This window comes from Topomyia yanbarensis, chromosome 2 (assembly GCF_030247195.1).
Source record: "Topomyia yanbarensis strain Yona2022 chromosome 2, ASM3024719v1, whole genome shotgun sequence".
Classification (NCBI taxonomy): domain Eukaryota; kingdom Metazoa; phylum Arthropoda; class Insecta; order Diptera; family Culicidae; genus Topomyia; species Topomyia yanbarensis.
In genome coordinates this window covers 104,870,741-104,886,445 of record NC_080671.1, presented here as the reverse complement: position 1 = coordinate 104,886,445, position 15,705 = coordinate 104,870,741, and the positions used below count along the sequence as shown (strand labels likewise).

At 43.7% G+C, this 15,705-nt stretch overlaps 1 protein-coding gene across 1 annotated transcript; it reads right to left on the bottom strand.

Moving 5' to 3' along the window:
- Window positions 1-5,503: 5,503 nt before the first annotated feature.
- On the bottom strand, window positions 5,504-8,133 carry LOC131679644 (uncharacterized). Its single transcript, XM_058960376.1, has 4 exons — window positions 7,627-8,133; window positions 7,065-7,500; window positions 6,539-7,017; window positions 5,504-5,974 (listed from the first exon to the last, which is right to left on the bottom strand). Exons 1-4 carry the CDS (start codon window positions 8,131-8,133, stop codon window positions 5,504-5,506), a joined length of 1,893 nt encoding a protein of 630 aa, XP_058816359.1.
- Window positions 8,134-15,705: the final 7,572 nt, after the last annotated feature.

Below are 15,705 nucleotides of genomic sequence, written 5' to 3'. Positions count from 1 at the left end.
ATCTTCCTGCAACCGACGGACACGGATACGACTACTAAATAATCAGACAACAACAATTATCTGACGAATAGCAACAATGGCTCCATATTGCTCTTTTGACGTGGACGGTTTGACGAATGGTGCTCGTAAATATTATAAAGATATTCGTATATAACAGCGAACGACTCGTTTGCTGCATGAAGCTGTTTCGTAATAAGCTAACGAAAGTCATTTCGTGGTTTTCACGAAAAACTTGTAATAAAAAATAAGTGTTTCGATAGAACTACGAACGATTCATCATATGTACGAAAAATTCGTATATTTTATGAAAGTTGTTTGTACGAAATTAATTCCTAGCGATTTACGAATATATTCTATCAGTGTGGGGTCTTAACACTGCGGCTGCCCAGGAAAGTGAAAATCGTTGGTTTCGTGGACAATGTGTCACTAACGGTGAGACACTTGAAGAAATAGAGGTGTCGGTGACGGAGACAATAGATGCTATCGAGAGCTGAATGAATGGGTCAAGTTGCAAATAGCGCACTACAAGACGGATTTGTTGTTGCACAGCAACTGCAAAGCGGTTCAGCGGATACAGATCACCATCGAAGGGCTTGTGAATGCATCGAAGCGTGCACTGAAGCAAATGGGAGTGATAATCGACGACTGATTGAGCTTTAACAACCACGTTGATTACACATGCGAAATGTCGGGTCTTTATCTAGTGTTTCGTCATCGATACTGCGATATGGGGCTCCTGCTTGGGGTGCGGCGCTGAAAACCAAGTGAAACCGCGAAAAGCTGAACAGGACGCTTCGACTGCTGGTCGTACGAGTTGCGATTACGTACCGCAGGCAGTATGCCTTGACGCCGAGATGATCCCCATCTGCATTACCCTGACGGAGGATATCAAGTGCTACAATCAATGAAACGTCAGAAACGTGAGGAAGATGATGAGAATCGCTTCGATGGTGACGCAGCAGCAGGAATGGGATAATACGGAGAAAGGAAAGTGGACCTACCGGCTCATCCAAACCTGTCGACGTGGGTCAATAGAAAGCACGGAGAGATGACCTTCCACCTGAAACAGCTACCGAGCCACGGCTGCTTAAGGAGTATCTTCATCGGTGTGGGTACGCAACGTCAACACTGTGCCTGGAGTGTCTTTGAATGTCCGAGGTTTGAAGTCTTTGAATGTCCGAGGTTTGAGGTGAAGTGCAGGGTGCTACTTAAAACGGGAGGACCGGACATCAACCCGGATAATGTAGCCTACTGAATGACAAACGACGTAGAGACGTGGAACGCAGTAAACAGAGATATGATGTAGATCAGTGATTCTCAACCTGGGGTCCGCGGGCCTCTAGGGGGCCGCGAAGTCATTGCTGGCAGTCCGCGAAGAAAAATATATTTTCCGAGTGCATATTGAAATTTCAAATCTTGTTTCCTAACAAATTGAAAATAACATATTCATAGCATATAAAATTGATGTTTATCTGTGGGGGTCCGCAGCAACCCCGTGTGATATCTAAGGGGTCCGTGGTACGAAAAAGGTTGAGAACCGCTGATGTAGATCATGACCGTCTTACAGCGGAATGGACATCGAACAACGGTTTCGGGAGAGCAATCACCGCCAGGGAACTCTCCGCAGGTATAAGCTAGATCCACCGCCGAGGACTAGTTGAATAGACTGCAACAGAGCGGCGAGTATGAGTCGTCGAAACGCCAGCGAACCGGACGTCATGCTCCATGCGGATTCGCCAGACCGACCACGCCACCCCACCGATTGTTCCGATAGAAAAATAGCGAAAACCAAAGAAGAATCGATATTGGGAAAACTTTTTTCGACAGGGAACTCTCCGTTAGCGTAAGCTAGATTCACCGCTGGGGACTAGACTGAGTAGACAGCGACGAGACACCACTATTCGTGGGTCATCGGCGCACCAGTGCATCGGATACCCTGCTTCACCAGAATCGTCGAACTGACCTCGGCACCTAGCTGATTAGCTCGATCTTGGGAGAACTTCTCTCGCCGGGGAATTCTCTGTCGGAGTAGGTCAGGTCCATCGTCGGGGACTAGACCGAGTTGTTCGCGAACAAGTCGAGGACTGAATGGACCATCAAGGAAGTAGTGCTAAATGGCCCAAGAAGAGAACTAAATGGCTTAAAGGAGTTGAGGTGCTAAATGGCACCGGTTACGGAGTCAAAGGGCTCAAGAAGTTGTGGTACTGAAACCAAACAAGAATCGGTATCGGGAGAACTTCTTTTGTCTGAGACCTCTCCGTCAGCTTACAGTCAGATTCACCGCCGGGAACGAGACCGTGTAGACCGCGACGATACACCACCAGTCGCGCCGGGGCTCCAGCAAACCGGATGCCCTACTCTACCGGAATCGCCGAACTGACCGCAGCACCTGGCTGGTTGGCTCGAACTTCTCTCGCCGGGGAACTTTTCGTGGGAGTAGGCTAAATCTATCGTCGGGGACTAGACCGAGTAGTTCGCGAACAAGTCGGAAGCTCAATGAGGAAGTGCTACTGAATGGCACAAGGGAACTGAAGGGCTCAGTCAATTAGAATGTCTGAAGTTTGCCGCCCAGATTGTCCTCGTAGGGGAAGAGCATTTATTCTATACCAACAGCTAGCTTTCCTACATTGACTGCCCAAACCAGTTCCCCATTTTTTCCTGCTCAGAATGTTTTTGAACATTTTTTCATATATATACAAAAAAAATTCATATCCCCCCCCGAAAAATTTTCTTACTACGCCACTGCATAGTTTCTTTTCTTCTACTATTTTATTATACGCGGGATAAATGTCCAAACCCTTCTGCATAACTGAGCTGCGTATGTTTTGGTACTGCGCCTTAGAAAAATCATTTTCACAAATAAATCTAAGTGCCTCCTCCGCAGTAAACGCTTCTGCAATCGGGACAGCCATAGATCCTAAATTCTCTACGGTAGATCTGACGGGACTTTTCGACAATCGTTCGATTTGTCTGCCAACTAAACGGAAACCAGTAGAATTAGCGTTGACGGCTGACGCTAAACCAAGTTCTTCCGTGGAATACTTATCACGCAACTTTCCTAATCTTTTTATTTTGGCTCTGCGACATATTTCGGAAAATGGTTTCCTCTTTCGGCCTTTACCTTTACCTTCGACTTCGAATCTTAGCTTTCCTTCAAGCCACACAAAATTTTCCAGCTCAAACCGAATTTGCGTGCGCTTACTCCGAATCCACAACCTTCTAAATTCCAACATGAAGATTTTTATTTTCTTCCGAGCACTAACAAGTCTTAATTTTACATTTGGATTACTACTTGTAATGAACTTAAGCAGTTCATCTGTCTTTTTACCAGCAATAAGCAAATTCGCCAACTCTCTTCGACTAATATCCATATTTACTAGTTTTATTTAAAACGAATAAAATCAGAAACCTTTTTTGACAGTCGTTTCACTTATGCAAAGCTTGCTGCGATGAGAGAATGATATTTGAAAGTGGCTTTTTTCATAATACAACGATATGTGTGTAAATGCTTTAATGCGTTGAACCTGCAAAACTACAAACTTTAAATCTAAATTGCAAATTTTAAAAAAATATCGTATTCGCCAATTTTTGCTCAAATATACTAATAAGTATGGTCTTTCATGTGGTGGAAACAGAATTCAATTTTAGGTGCCCGCATCAGCGATATTGAGCCTTGAAATAGGCTATTTTTTTAACGAAAAGTGTCCATAACTTTTTAAAGAAAAAAGTTAGACCTTCGGTGTCTTGGAGAAAAATACTCGGCTTGAAGTTTTCAATAAGCTGTTCAAAGGTTGTGTTAACAAAAAGTAAAAGATACGAAAGTTATACTAAAAAAACGTTTTTTTCAGGAACACCCTAATCTTTTTTTTTAAATTTCTTGTATAACAAAAACTAAAAGAGATAGAGCTTTAATATGTTCAACAAATTTATTCAAAATAAGTTACTTTACAACTTTGTGGAAGACTGTGGAGCTCTATCTTTCATCAGTAAAAAGTTTATTTTCGTATTTTAGACAAATTAGAACCACCCTAATAACTATTCCAATAAAAAGAAGCATCTTCTAAAGTACACAAATTCATCCTAAGACATGATACGGCTAAATTATACAGGTTTGTCAGAAAGTAAAAATTCCTCCTAAATTAGCGATCTGGACCACTGTGCATCGGCATCACTCTGACTGAGGCCGATGCACGTAATGCAAGGAGACTGGTCCGAGCAGACTCGTTGGCTAAGGTGGCAGCAACAGTGGGACAACGCGGAGAAAGGAAGGTGGACCCACCGACTCATCTCAAATGCTTACCCTGCTTGAGTACATAGGAAGCATGGAGAGGTGTACTTTCATTTGACGCAGTTTTTGACTGTGCATGGATGCTTGCGGAAGTACCTGCATCGGCTTGGACATGTTTCGTCACCCCTTTGCCCGGAGTGTGTGAACACGTGGTTTTTGAACGCCTCAGGTTCGATGAAGTCCGGAGGATAATGCCTGGAATAACTGTGGATAATATCGTCGAAGAGGTGTGTCACGACGACCATATCTGGGACGCTGTCAACAAAGTGGTAATAAGTATACTCTCCGAGCTGCAGAGGAAGTGGCGAAGTACCATTGGCTAGAACGCCGTCGTGGAACCACAAATCGGGTTACGGGTGAAATTCTACCGCTGGGGAACGCCCCGTGTCGGTGTAGACTAGGTTCAGTGCCGGGAACCAGTCGAGTAGTACGCGACGTAGCACGAGTTCGGATCGTCGTGGCACCAGTGAACCAGACGTCTTTACTGGAAACACCGGACCGACCTCGACACCTTATCGGGTAGCTCATGACTAGGCTAGATCCACTGCCGGGGATTAGATCGAGTAGACCGCGTCAAACAGCTAACAGTGGGTCGTTGGAGCGCCAGTGAAACGTATGCTAGGCTCCCAAAATCGCTGGACCTCAACACCTGCTGGCTGGCCCGTTGAGTAGGCTAGGTCCACCTTCAGGAACTAGATCGAGTAGATCGGGACGAAGCGGGGAGCTAAATGGCGGAAACGAACATCGGTATCGGGTAGAAATCTACTGCCGGGGAATTCAAAAATGGGTGCTAATTGGCTCACGAAATAAACTCCGGTACCGAGAGAAATTCCGCTGCCGGGGAACTCTCAGTCGTAGTAGGGTAGTTCACCGCCGGATAATATCCGAGTAGATCCCGAAAAAACTGGTAGTTAAATGGCTCAAGGAAGCGGGTATCGGTGTTGGGAGAAATTTATCCGTCGGGGAACTATCGTTCGGAGTAGGCTGAGTTCAGTGTCGGGATTATCCGAGTAGATCGTGATAGGTAGCAGAGCAAAACCAAACGAACTGTTCCTATGGTTCGATGCATGCAGAGTGCGGACCAAGGAATGTAGCAGATGAGGTGCGCGCGGACCAGTTGGGTCCGATGACACTGCCCCCCCAGTACGCCATCCTGTGGTTGGCTTACTTTCCGTCGCACCGAACATCCTGCACAGCAAGCTTGGCTACAGGCCACTAGTACATGCCATTCACCGTCCGTACAGTGGCTGACCGTATCTGACCGTCTCTGGTATTGCAAGTCTCAATGATCTTTCCCTTCGGCCAACAGTTTCTCGGCAGTTTCGGATCGACGATGACAACGACGTCTCCTGCACACACGGGTTTCGTATGGATGAACCACTTCGTTCTTCGGGTAATCTCTGGCAAGTAGTTTGTTAACCAGCGCCTCCAGAATTGATTGACTAGCGTTTGCGATACGCGCCAGCCTTGATGCAACACGATGCCGCTGTCGTCGTTTACAGTGAGTGGCTTCGTTCCATTCGAGGAACCGAGCAGGAAATGGTTCGGAGTTAGAGCGGGGTCCGATTCATCGTCCACCGGAACGCGGGTCAATGGCCGAGAGTTCACTACGTTCTTAATCTCAGTCAGAAGGCTCTGGAGTACTTCATCAGTCGGTTTCTTCGTCGGGCAGATGGCAGCCAGATTCTTTTTAACAGTTCGTATCAGACGTTCTCAACTGCCACCCATGTGCGACGAAGCTGGAGGGTTGAACAACAATTTAGTTTCGGAGCTGACGAATTCTGCCATTATCGCCTGTTGGTTGATAGCGGACTCGGCATTCCGTAGTTCTCGACTTGCGCCGACAAAGTTTGTCCCACGGTCGCTGTATATCATTCTGGGCGTAGCGCGACGGGCGATAAAGCTGCGCAGAGCCATGATACATGAATCCGTGCTAAGTGAGTGTACCAGCTCAATGTGTATCGCACGAACAGGGGCGGCGAAACACTTTACGCCCGAGTGGGTAGAAAGCATAGGGTGAGGGGTCCATTAGTAAGGATTGTTTCCCTTTTCGCAATGCATACGCTTACATTACATTTACATTAAATCACGTTCATTTATGCAAATGGAATTGTGGTACATCGATGTTATCAAATGTGTGTAGTGCGAGATACATGCGTTGCGCATCTAAATTTTTTGAAATGGTTCAAAATTTCGAGTGGGTAATTACCCATTCGGTTATTTTCGAGTGGGTAGTACTACCCATACTACCAACGCTTTCCGCCGGCCCTGCGCACGAATGGTTAGACAGGTTGCGAGTATTGCCCATCGTTTCTCCACTCTTTTACCGTTGACGTACCCAATTGGCCCGAAGTAGTCGATCCCAACGTGTGTGAACGGACGTGAGAATGCCGCGAGTCGTGCTGGTGGGAGATCGGCCATAATTGGAGGACGTGGAACTGAGCTATCATTCTTACACTGTTGGGATCGCCTTCTGACTTTAGCGTAGCAAACTCGTAGTCGAGAAATCTTGTATTTCTGGCGGGTTTCATTTATGGTGGCTTCATGGTTCTGGTGGTGGTATTTTTGGTGGTAGTATGCTATGATCAAGGTGGTTAGGTGGTGGTCGCGAGGTAAAATAATTGGATTCTTTGCATCTTCTGTAACGAAGTCGCAGAACCGTGTTCTACCCTTCATCACAATGACGCCCCGTTGATCCAGTACGGGCGTTAGCTGATAAGTTCGCTGTTCTTTGGAATTTGCTTGCGTGGTTCTTCCGGGAATTCTTGTGACCTACGCAACAGGGTCATTTCTCCTTGGTACGCTTCCAGTTGCGCGTGGCGATGAAGGTAGCTCTCTGCCTTCTTGAGCTTCTTCTGCTGTTGGTGACCTGTAACGATCGACTTCCCTTGGAGTTGCAGTTTGCAGTTGGCTGGAAAGGGGTATACATGTACGACGATATTGACGCATCGCTTCGAAGAAGCCGTGTAGTGTATCAGTAGATTGGGGTGAAGCTCTGCGGTTGAGGAACCGCTTTTAGTCGGCGGTTGTGGCCACTCCGCCTCCGGACGCCAAAGAAAATCTGGTTCTTTAAACCATCTGCTGTTGGCAGTCATATCCGGTTGGCCAGTCCATTTGGTAGCGTCATCGGCTACGTTCAGCTTGGTAGGCACCAAGCGCCATTCATTTATCTCGGTGATTTCGAGAATCTCGCTCACTCTGAACGCCACAAACTGGGAGTACCGTCAATGATCCGAGGTTATCCAGCACATTACGTCCCATGAATCGATCCAGAAAAAACGGTTAGGGATTGGAATAGAAAAAGTTTCTCCAATCGATCGTGCTAATCTTGCACCTACAACAGCTGCTTGGAGTTCAAGCCTCGGAATTGAAGTGAATTTCAGCGGTGCCACCCGTGTCTTGGCCGAGACTAGGACACACTCCACGATCCCCTTCTGGACAAAACGTAGATATACGGCGGTGGCAAAGCCGTTCTCACTGCCATCGACAAATGTGTGCAGCTGTACTTCATAATTTGCACTGGAACTAGTCCGAATACGATAGCATCGCGGGACCGTGACCTGTTCCACTCGCAGGAGAACCTGCAGCCACCGCTTCCACTTTTCGAACGAAGATTCGCTGATCGGGTCATCCCACTGGTTGCCAGATCGCCAAACTTCTTGCAGTAAAATCTTCAGGACCATCAGGAAGTTAGCAATCAGTCCGAGCACCCGGAGTACTTCCCTTTTAGTAGGATACGGTTGGCCTTGCCACAGCGCTCGATCATTCCGGCTCCTGCCGACCTTGTAGGTGAAGGCGTCCGACGACGTACACCACCACATCCCTAGCACTTTCTCGATGGCCATCTCGGATCACAGATCCAGATTTTTCTCTTTGATGGTTTCTTCTTTCAGGGCTGCCAATACATGACCAGAGTTATGGTTTTCGAACCCGCCTAGTGAGTGTACGAACTTCACTTCCTGTGCCAAACTGATTGCTTCCTCTTCTGTTGCTACGCTCACCAGCATGTTATCCACGTAGTGCCTTTTCGTTTTGACTTCCGCTGCTACTGGGTGAAGCTGTGCGTGGCGCTCGTCGATGGCATTTTTAACGTATTGAGCACAGCTCGGGGAACAGCAGGCACCGAATGTCATCACACGCATAACGTATGTTGCGATTTCTCCGTTCTCGTCGCTCCAGTAGAACCGTTGGCACTGCTGGTCTTCTTCTAGGATATCCACCTGATGAAACATTTCACGGATGTCTCCTGTCAGTCCAACTCGATGCTCCCTGAACTGAAGAAGTATGGATATTAGAGAACAAAGCTGGTCAGAACCCTGTAGTAGTCCGGAGTTAAGAGATTGGTCGTAAGCCGTGGCCGCTGCATCCTTACGATTCTCAGTTTCCCGGGTTTGTTTGGGTTTGTTACGGGAAAGACGGGAAGGTACCACGTACGAGTGTATGACTGAGCAAGCTCCAAACTCGAAAGCTTCCTGATATATCCTTTGGTAATATAATCTGCAATCTGTCGGTTGAGGGCTTCGGTTAACACTGCATCCTTCTCCATGCGTTTCTCAAGAGAGTAAAACCGTCGAAGAGCCATCGCGAGGCTGTCAGGGAGGCGAATGTCGTCAAATCGTCAGAGTAGCCCCGTATCGTATCTACCGTTTCTGAATTTTGTAAGTGACTGCAGCAGGTGTTGTGACCGACGATCATCGGTAGATAGGAGTATGTTGTCCGGTTTCGATACTCCGAGACTATCCAAGGCGAAATACTCCTTCATACTACGATATAGGCTTTCGTCCATCTGTTCTTCTGGGTGGTGCTCGTGAAACGCACATTAGACAATATGGGGAGCTTCTTCGATATGGCCACCGTATACAGTCCATCCAAGCCTTGTCTTAGCCGTGATCGGCTGATCTATTCGACCTTCTCTGTTTTGCAAAGCCAAACCGACCCGTGCGTGCTTCAGTCTTATCAGGGTACGCGGCTGTGCCTCATGATACGGTTCTATTGGCAGGCCTCGTAAGTGTGGGTCTGGATACAGTTGCGACAACTCGGTGATGTCCAGAGTTTGGCGTGGAAGCAGTAGTTCATCTACCGTTCTTAGGTTACGCAGATTAAACACCTTGGTGTTGCCGTTTACTCCTGCTATTCCTACGTCAACGATTCGAGAGTTCTCTTCGTGACGCTCTTTGCCTCCTGTCTACCGCAGACATAGTGGACTGACTTCACCATCTAACTGAAGCTCGTCAGCCAACCCACTGTCGAGAAGTGTTAGTTCTGAATCGTCATCGAAGAAAGCATAGGCATGAACGGCCTTGTTGATTCCTTGCAGTACTACGGGTAAGTATCGGAGCAGTATAGCAGACGACGACGCTCGATGATGCCTTTGGCTCGGTCCAGGTTGTACAGACGTAGAATGCACGGTATTTGGTGGAGGTGTTCGGCATAAACCAAATTCCCGAACCGCAGCCCATTTCGCATCTCGAGATAGTTCCAGAAAACGCTTGCATTTGTTTGCTGCTTTACATGTACCCTTGCACGTTGCCTTGGGCACGAGTGGCGCCCTGCCGGCTTATGCTCCTGTACAATCAAAGGGACGGCCACCGTGCTCACGGCTTCAGCAAGAGAGTAGACCCAGTTCCCGAAGGTCGCCAAGTTGACCCTAGGTAGAGCTCGACGATGGCACGCCCAGTCCAACTTTATCGTCTGCGGCAGTTTATTGACGAGTTGCTGAAGTAGGGAGACATTGTAGGTGGTCCTCCAGCCCACACGCATCCACTGTACATTCACCGCAAAGTCGAGTATAGTCTCTAACTTGTCCTCCCTCAGAGGTGGCAAGGCATTGATCTTGGCAATCAGAGAAAATACAATGGCCTCGGGTTGCCCAAACATCATCTTCAGAGTAGCCATCACTCCTGGAACGCTAGAGGGGTGCATCAGACGGCTCTTCACCGCTTCGTATGCTCGTCCTTTCAAGCTCTTCTTCAGCCGGATAATGTTCTCGTCCGTCGTGAATCCGCACATCGCTGTTGTGCTGTTGAACGATGACAGGAAGATCGGAAATCTTCAGGATTACCAGAAAACGTAGGTAGATCCCTTGATATTGCTTGTCGAGCTGCCCGGGTGGGCGGACAGGATTGTTGCGGTTTCAAAGTGTTCCGATGTATAATGGATCGACTACACTTCGATGCGCGTTGGTACGCAATCCACTCTCCTGTGGAAATGGCTGCTGCTGCGCTCGGTCCGGATTGGTGATCGAATTAGATCTGTTGGTGTGGCTGGGGTTTCGAACGGATGACTGATTATCTGGACAAGGGTCACATCTTTCCGAATTTTGCGCTGAAATTGACCTAGAATGTATGCTACCGTTGTTGGAAACTCGAGACTATGATTGGTTACTTCGATGCGATGCGTTTTGTTCCGAACACTGCCCATTCAAAATGTCCTGATGGTCTTCTGACCTGTCAGAAGCGTTGAGCGTTGAATGTTGTTGTGGGTTGTGTTTTGGAACCGAATCGACCATCTGTCCTTCCTTCTGAAGCGTATTGACATCATTTATCCAGTCGTTCACGCGACTCAAACCGTCGTGGGAGTACACATTCGTCCGGCTTGCCATCTGTTGGAGAATGTTGTATTTCCCATCCACGTACAAGCGCTGCTTCTCTGCTGCTTGTTGATCAAGCACATGCTCCTCTTCCAGTTTCAATACCTCCAGCTTCAGCAGCGAGTCCTTAGAAGATGCGAATGAGACTATTGAGAGAGATCCCCTGGGTGGTTGTTCCGAAAGAGCCTTCTGCTTGACCGACTTGCTTGTTTTATTCGGCTGCTGCTGTTCTCGCTGCTGCAACTGAGGGATACTGGAAATTAGTTGGTTCTGACTGGCTCCTGGTTCCTGCTTTATGCTGTCTGTGACTTGATTCGCTATCGCTGGAGTCTGGTTTGAACCGACCCGACATTGCTCAATTTAAACTCAATCCATAAACGAATATTATAAGATGTTGACAATTTTGGTCAACGTGCATTAAAGGGTTATTTCCGAACGTGTAACCTCCAACAATAAAAAAACAACCAGCGTAGGATTTGGAAATTCAGTTGATAGTTCAATTGGCTGTCTCCTGCTGAGGAAGCTGATTCCTGTATCGGTTTGTACTGCACTGGCGTCGCTATTACATAGGCTTTTGGGTTAAGATAGCATAAGTAATTTAAGTTCGTTTTAACTCCTAGTTTGAGTATGTAGCATATAGAATTTCACCTTCTAGGCTTGTAAGTAGTTGTAACTTAGATTTTAAAGCGGTAATTTTAGGCTAAATAAACCCCAAGTATTTCAATTATTCAATTTATAAATTCACTCACTTGTACAATAAATTTTGACACGTTCTTCTGCCTGCTTCTGGTTGTCTACTCACCGGGATCACACATGACAGCTGCTATACAGTCTATACCTGCCGAAGTGACACTTGAAGGATGTGTATAGGGCTCTTGCTACACACACAGTCAAAGCATCTGTTGGGCACACATTGCATGTTGACGTTCCATGCAGCAAGTTAAAAGTTCGAGCAAAACGATATTCTTCTCAACAATAAATCCACCCACTTCCATAATAATAATCTGTGACATTATTGACATATAAGTCAATAAACACAAAGGATAATTTGAAGATTTTTACATATAAACTCGCGTTTAGAACGTGTGTAGTAGAGTGGCTCGAAAATGACATTTTTCAGCACAGCACTTTTTGAGTTCCTTTTGTGGTCCCAAAGGCCTGTGCAAAGTTTGGGAGCGATCAGTTGCATCCCGGGTTTGCGCATTGCGTTTAAAGTTTGTATGGGATTTTATATGGGGAAATCAATTATTTTGCATTTACGTTAATAAAGATCACTATTTCACTCAATATGAAAAACCAGCTTTATAAAACGATAATTCAAACCTTGGTTAACAACTTTGTCGAAGACGGTACCCGAATAGAAATGTACAGTAACAAAACCATAATTTTCACTGTGACAGTACAGTAATTTTACAATAATTTACAGTGAGTTTTAGTGTTATGCTACAATACAAAAACAATAAACTTTAACGTTTTTACAGTAAATTACAATGTAAAATAGACTTTTACAGTAAAAAAGGGGGGTGGTTATGTATCTTAACATTAAAAATATCGATTTTTCTCCATTCAATGTGAATTTACCGTATCAGTTTTTTGCTTAACAGTAAAATTTATTGTTACATGAAATTTTTTTGTAAATCTGCTGTGAAAACTTTGCATCGAACAATGTTGAAACAGTAACAACTATAATATTTATTGTTTTATGATTGTTTGTAGGGTAAATGCTATTGTAAAATTCTATCCGGGTAACTAGCTACGAGTTTCCAAGAAATAGTTATAACGATTTTAAAACTTATGGTTCAATCCAAATGCAGAAATTAATTATTTCTTCCAACACTGTCAGTACACCACGACACCGATACTTTAAACTTGAATAAATGAGAATGTATTTATCGCAGAGACTTGGTACCTTTGAATGAAATGTTCAGAATGAATTGCTGAATAGTATAGACGTAGCCAGAAAATGAAAACAAGAGGGGGTGTGGCTTGTGTACTCCCCAGTTCCCCGTTTAGATAGTTTAGTATAACATAAGGAGCACATTTTCAACGCAGGTTTAAACCGCCAAATTAAAAATTAATCTTACGTGTTTGAGTGCTACTATTTAATGGCTCTACTGTTATCTCATTTAAAATGGTACAGCGGGTGATAAGTTTTACATATTTTAAAATCCTATTTCTTAGTCGTGCAGAGTCAGAATTTAAAAAAAATGCATATCCTTACATTCCTTGAAGTCTTAGAATTGTGTCTATTGACGTTTTGGTTTGAGAATCTAGGAACGAAACCAGGATAGTTATTTCAAACAAGCGTTTTATGATGGAATTGAGTTAGGTTCACGCAAAACAAAGGTGATGTTGGCGAACCAGAAATATACTTCAGGTGAGAACCTTACACGATTTCAAGACCTGAGTTAGTTTTTGCCTCAAGCAAAATCAACAAATAAATTTGTAGGTGTAAATTCTAAATATTGTAAATGTTATTTCCCACCACAAAGATTGTAGTATGATTCTTATATGGGTCTATCAAAATATTAAGAAACTTCAGTCGTTGACATTTACAAGGCGTAATGATTCTTTGTCTTATACAAAACAATCTAAACAGGGACTGGGGAGTACACATACCCCCCCCCCCCTTCTTCTTTTCATTTTCTGACTACGTCTATGATATTTAGAAATTCATTCTGAATATTTCATTCAAAGGTATCAAGTCTCTGCGATGAATAGGGTGAAGTGCCTATTTTCACCATACTAAGGAGGGCGCCTCACTGAATCATTAATTACTCGGCCTACAAACAATGGAATGCGTACAAATTGTCATCAACAGCTTTGCTTCGTTGTTAAGTACCAAGATAATAACATACATGCGCTGAAAACAGTGAAATTCTCGTGTTTGAGCGCAACGAAAACACGAATCGAGTGCCCCTATTGTTGCGCTACCATTTGACTCAATGCGTTTAACAAAGATGGCAGACACTGCTCTAACCAACGGCTTCAAATGGGTAGCGTGATAATAGAAACATAGTGATAATGGGCTCATCACCCTATATTCTCATTTATTTTAGTTTTTAATATCGATGTCGGTGGTACACCGGCAGTGTTGGAAAAAGTAATCAATTTCTTCATTTGGATTTTACCATAAGTTTTAAAATCGTTATAACTATTTTTTGAAAACTCGTAGCTAGTTACGCTCTTCGACAAAGTTGTTAACCAAGGTTTTAACTATAGTTTTATAAAGCTGGTTTTTCACATTCAGTGAAATAGCGATCTTTATTAACGTAAATGCAAAATAATTAATTTCCCCATATAAAATCCCATGTAAACATTGCACTATGGTCCCAAAGCTGTATTTAGGAAGACAAAACTGTTTGCGGCTAAACCGTTGGTTTTAGATATATAGTATCTTCGGCAAACTTTCTTAGAACTTTCTTGCCGATTTTTTTATATTAGTTGAATTAGGGTGGTCCTTGTGGTTAGGGTGTTCAAAGTATCGACTTCTTAGATATGTAAAATTCAGCTACATAATGTTCTACAAAGTTATAAATCAATCAAATTGAAGCAACTTTTCTGAAGAAACTATGTGGCTATGTCTAATGGTTCATGTGCTATGATTTTTGCAATATTTAAGGTAGGGTGGTTCTTTAAAAATTGGTTTTCTATAAATATCTTTTTATGTGTTAATTTCTCGCAAATACTTTGTTCTAGAGGTTTTCAGAAATTTTGTAAATACATATTTTTGCCGAAGCAATAAAGTTTCTATCTCTTTTGTTTGCATAGTTACAGGCGATTTTCAAAACAAAAATGGTTTTTTTCAAAGCTAAATATCTTCCAACATTGCAAATGGATTTTCAATCTTTTAATTTCATTTGAAAGATCGAAAATTTTCTAGGTTTTGGTGGAAAAACTGCGTTATTTCTGTAAAAAAAATAATTTATTTTTGAAAATGGTGTATTTTTCAATTAAAATCGTTCATAACTTTTCAGATAGACGAGATAATAACTTTGTTACTTCAGCAAAAATCTTCGCCATACAAAGTTCTAAAAGTGCTGCAAACAAACTATTTACGATAAATCAATGTATAAAGTGACAAATGAGAAATAGTGATTTTAAGGGGTCACGTTTCAACGTTCAATCTCTTATGGTAAAATTAACTGAGAAATAGTCATTGAGTGTGATAATACCGAATGTCATGGCAATTCTATTGGATTTGTAAACGTTTTTGAAAGAACAATCTACCGTACACCTAAATAGTACAGTGGATTTACAGTAGTTTTAGCTGCAAACTATCGTTAATTCTAAATCGGCCAACAAAAGTTATCTATGCTCACTATGCACTATGCTCCTTATTGGTTTGGACTAGTGCTCAAAACGAATGCTAGAAAGAAAATGTTTTAGTTCACGTCTTGTTATCTTAAAATAAAATCTTGAAACGAGTTTGTTATTCATAGCAGCGGAAATTATTGTATGCTTTTCCAACATTTATGCAATATTTGAAAGTATAAATTAATTATCGACTATAATGACGGCTGTGGGTAGGTTAAGGAAAGGTTCTCAATTTTTTGTTACTTCAAAACAAATAAAAGTAAGAGGCCTGAAAATCGCTAACCGCGAACTGGTAAAATAACTCCTAAAGCATAATTCCCTAGCATCTATATAATGCATGATGACGGTACTTGCTTTATTGGCCCCGTAATAGATAACTTTTATTTAGAGTTTACTATAGTACGCTATTAACACTATTGTGAATTCACGCTAACATGTAGTTGTACGGTAAAATGTTGTGTTTTCAAACAGTGTCACATATTCAATAGATTTTCATTACAACACACATTGA

What these genes read in the sequence shown, in the direction of transcription:
- LOC131679644 (XM_058960376.1), bottom strand. Translation starts at nt 8,133, where the DNA reads ATGGCCATCGAGAAAGTGCTAGGGATGTGGTGGTGTACGTCGTCGGAC. An exon ending in TTGAACTCCAAGCAGCTGTT is followed by an intron (nt 7,501 to 7,626) that starts GTAGGTGCAAGA and finishes CGGTACTCCCAG; the next exon opens with TTTGTGGCGTTCAGAGTGAG. An exon ending in AGGAGAAATGACCCTGTTGC is followed by an intron (nt 7,018 to 7,064) that starts GTAGGTCACAAG and finishes CAAATTCCAAAG; the next exon opens with AACAGCGAACTTATCAGCTA.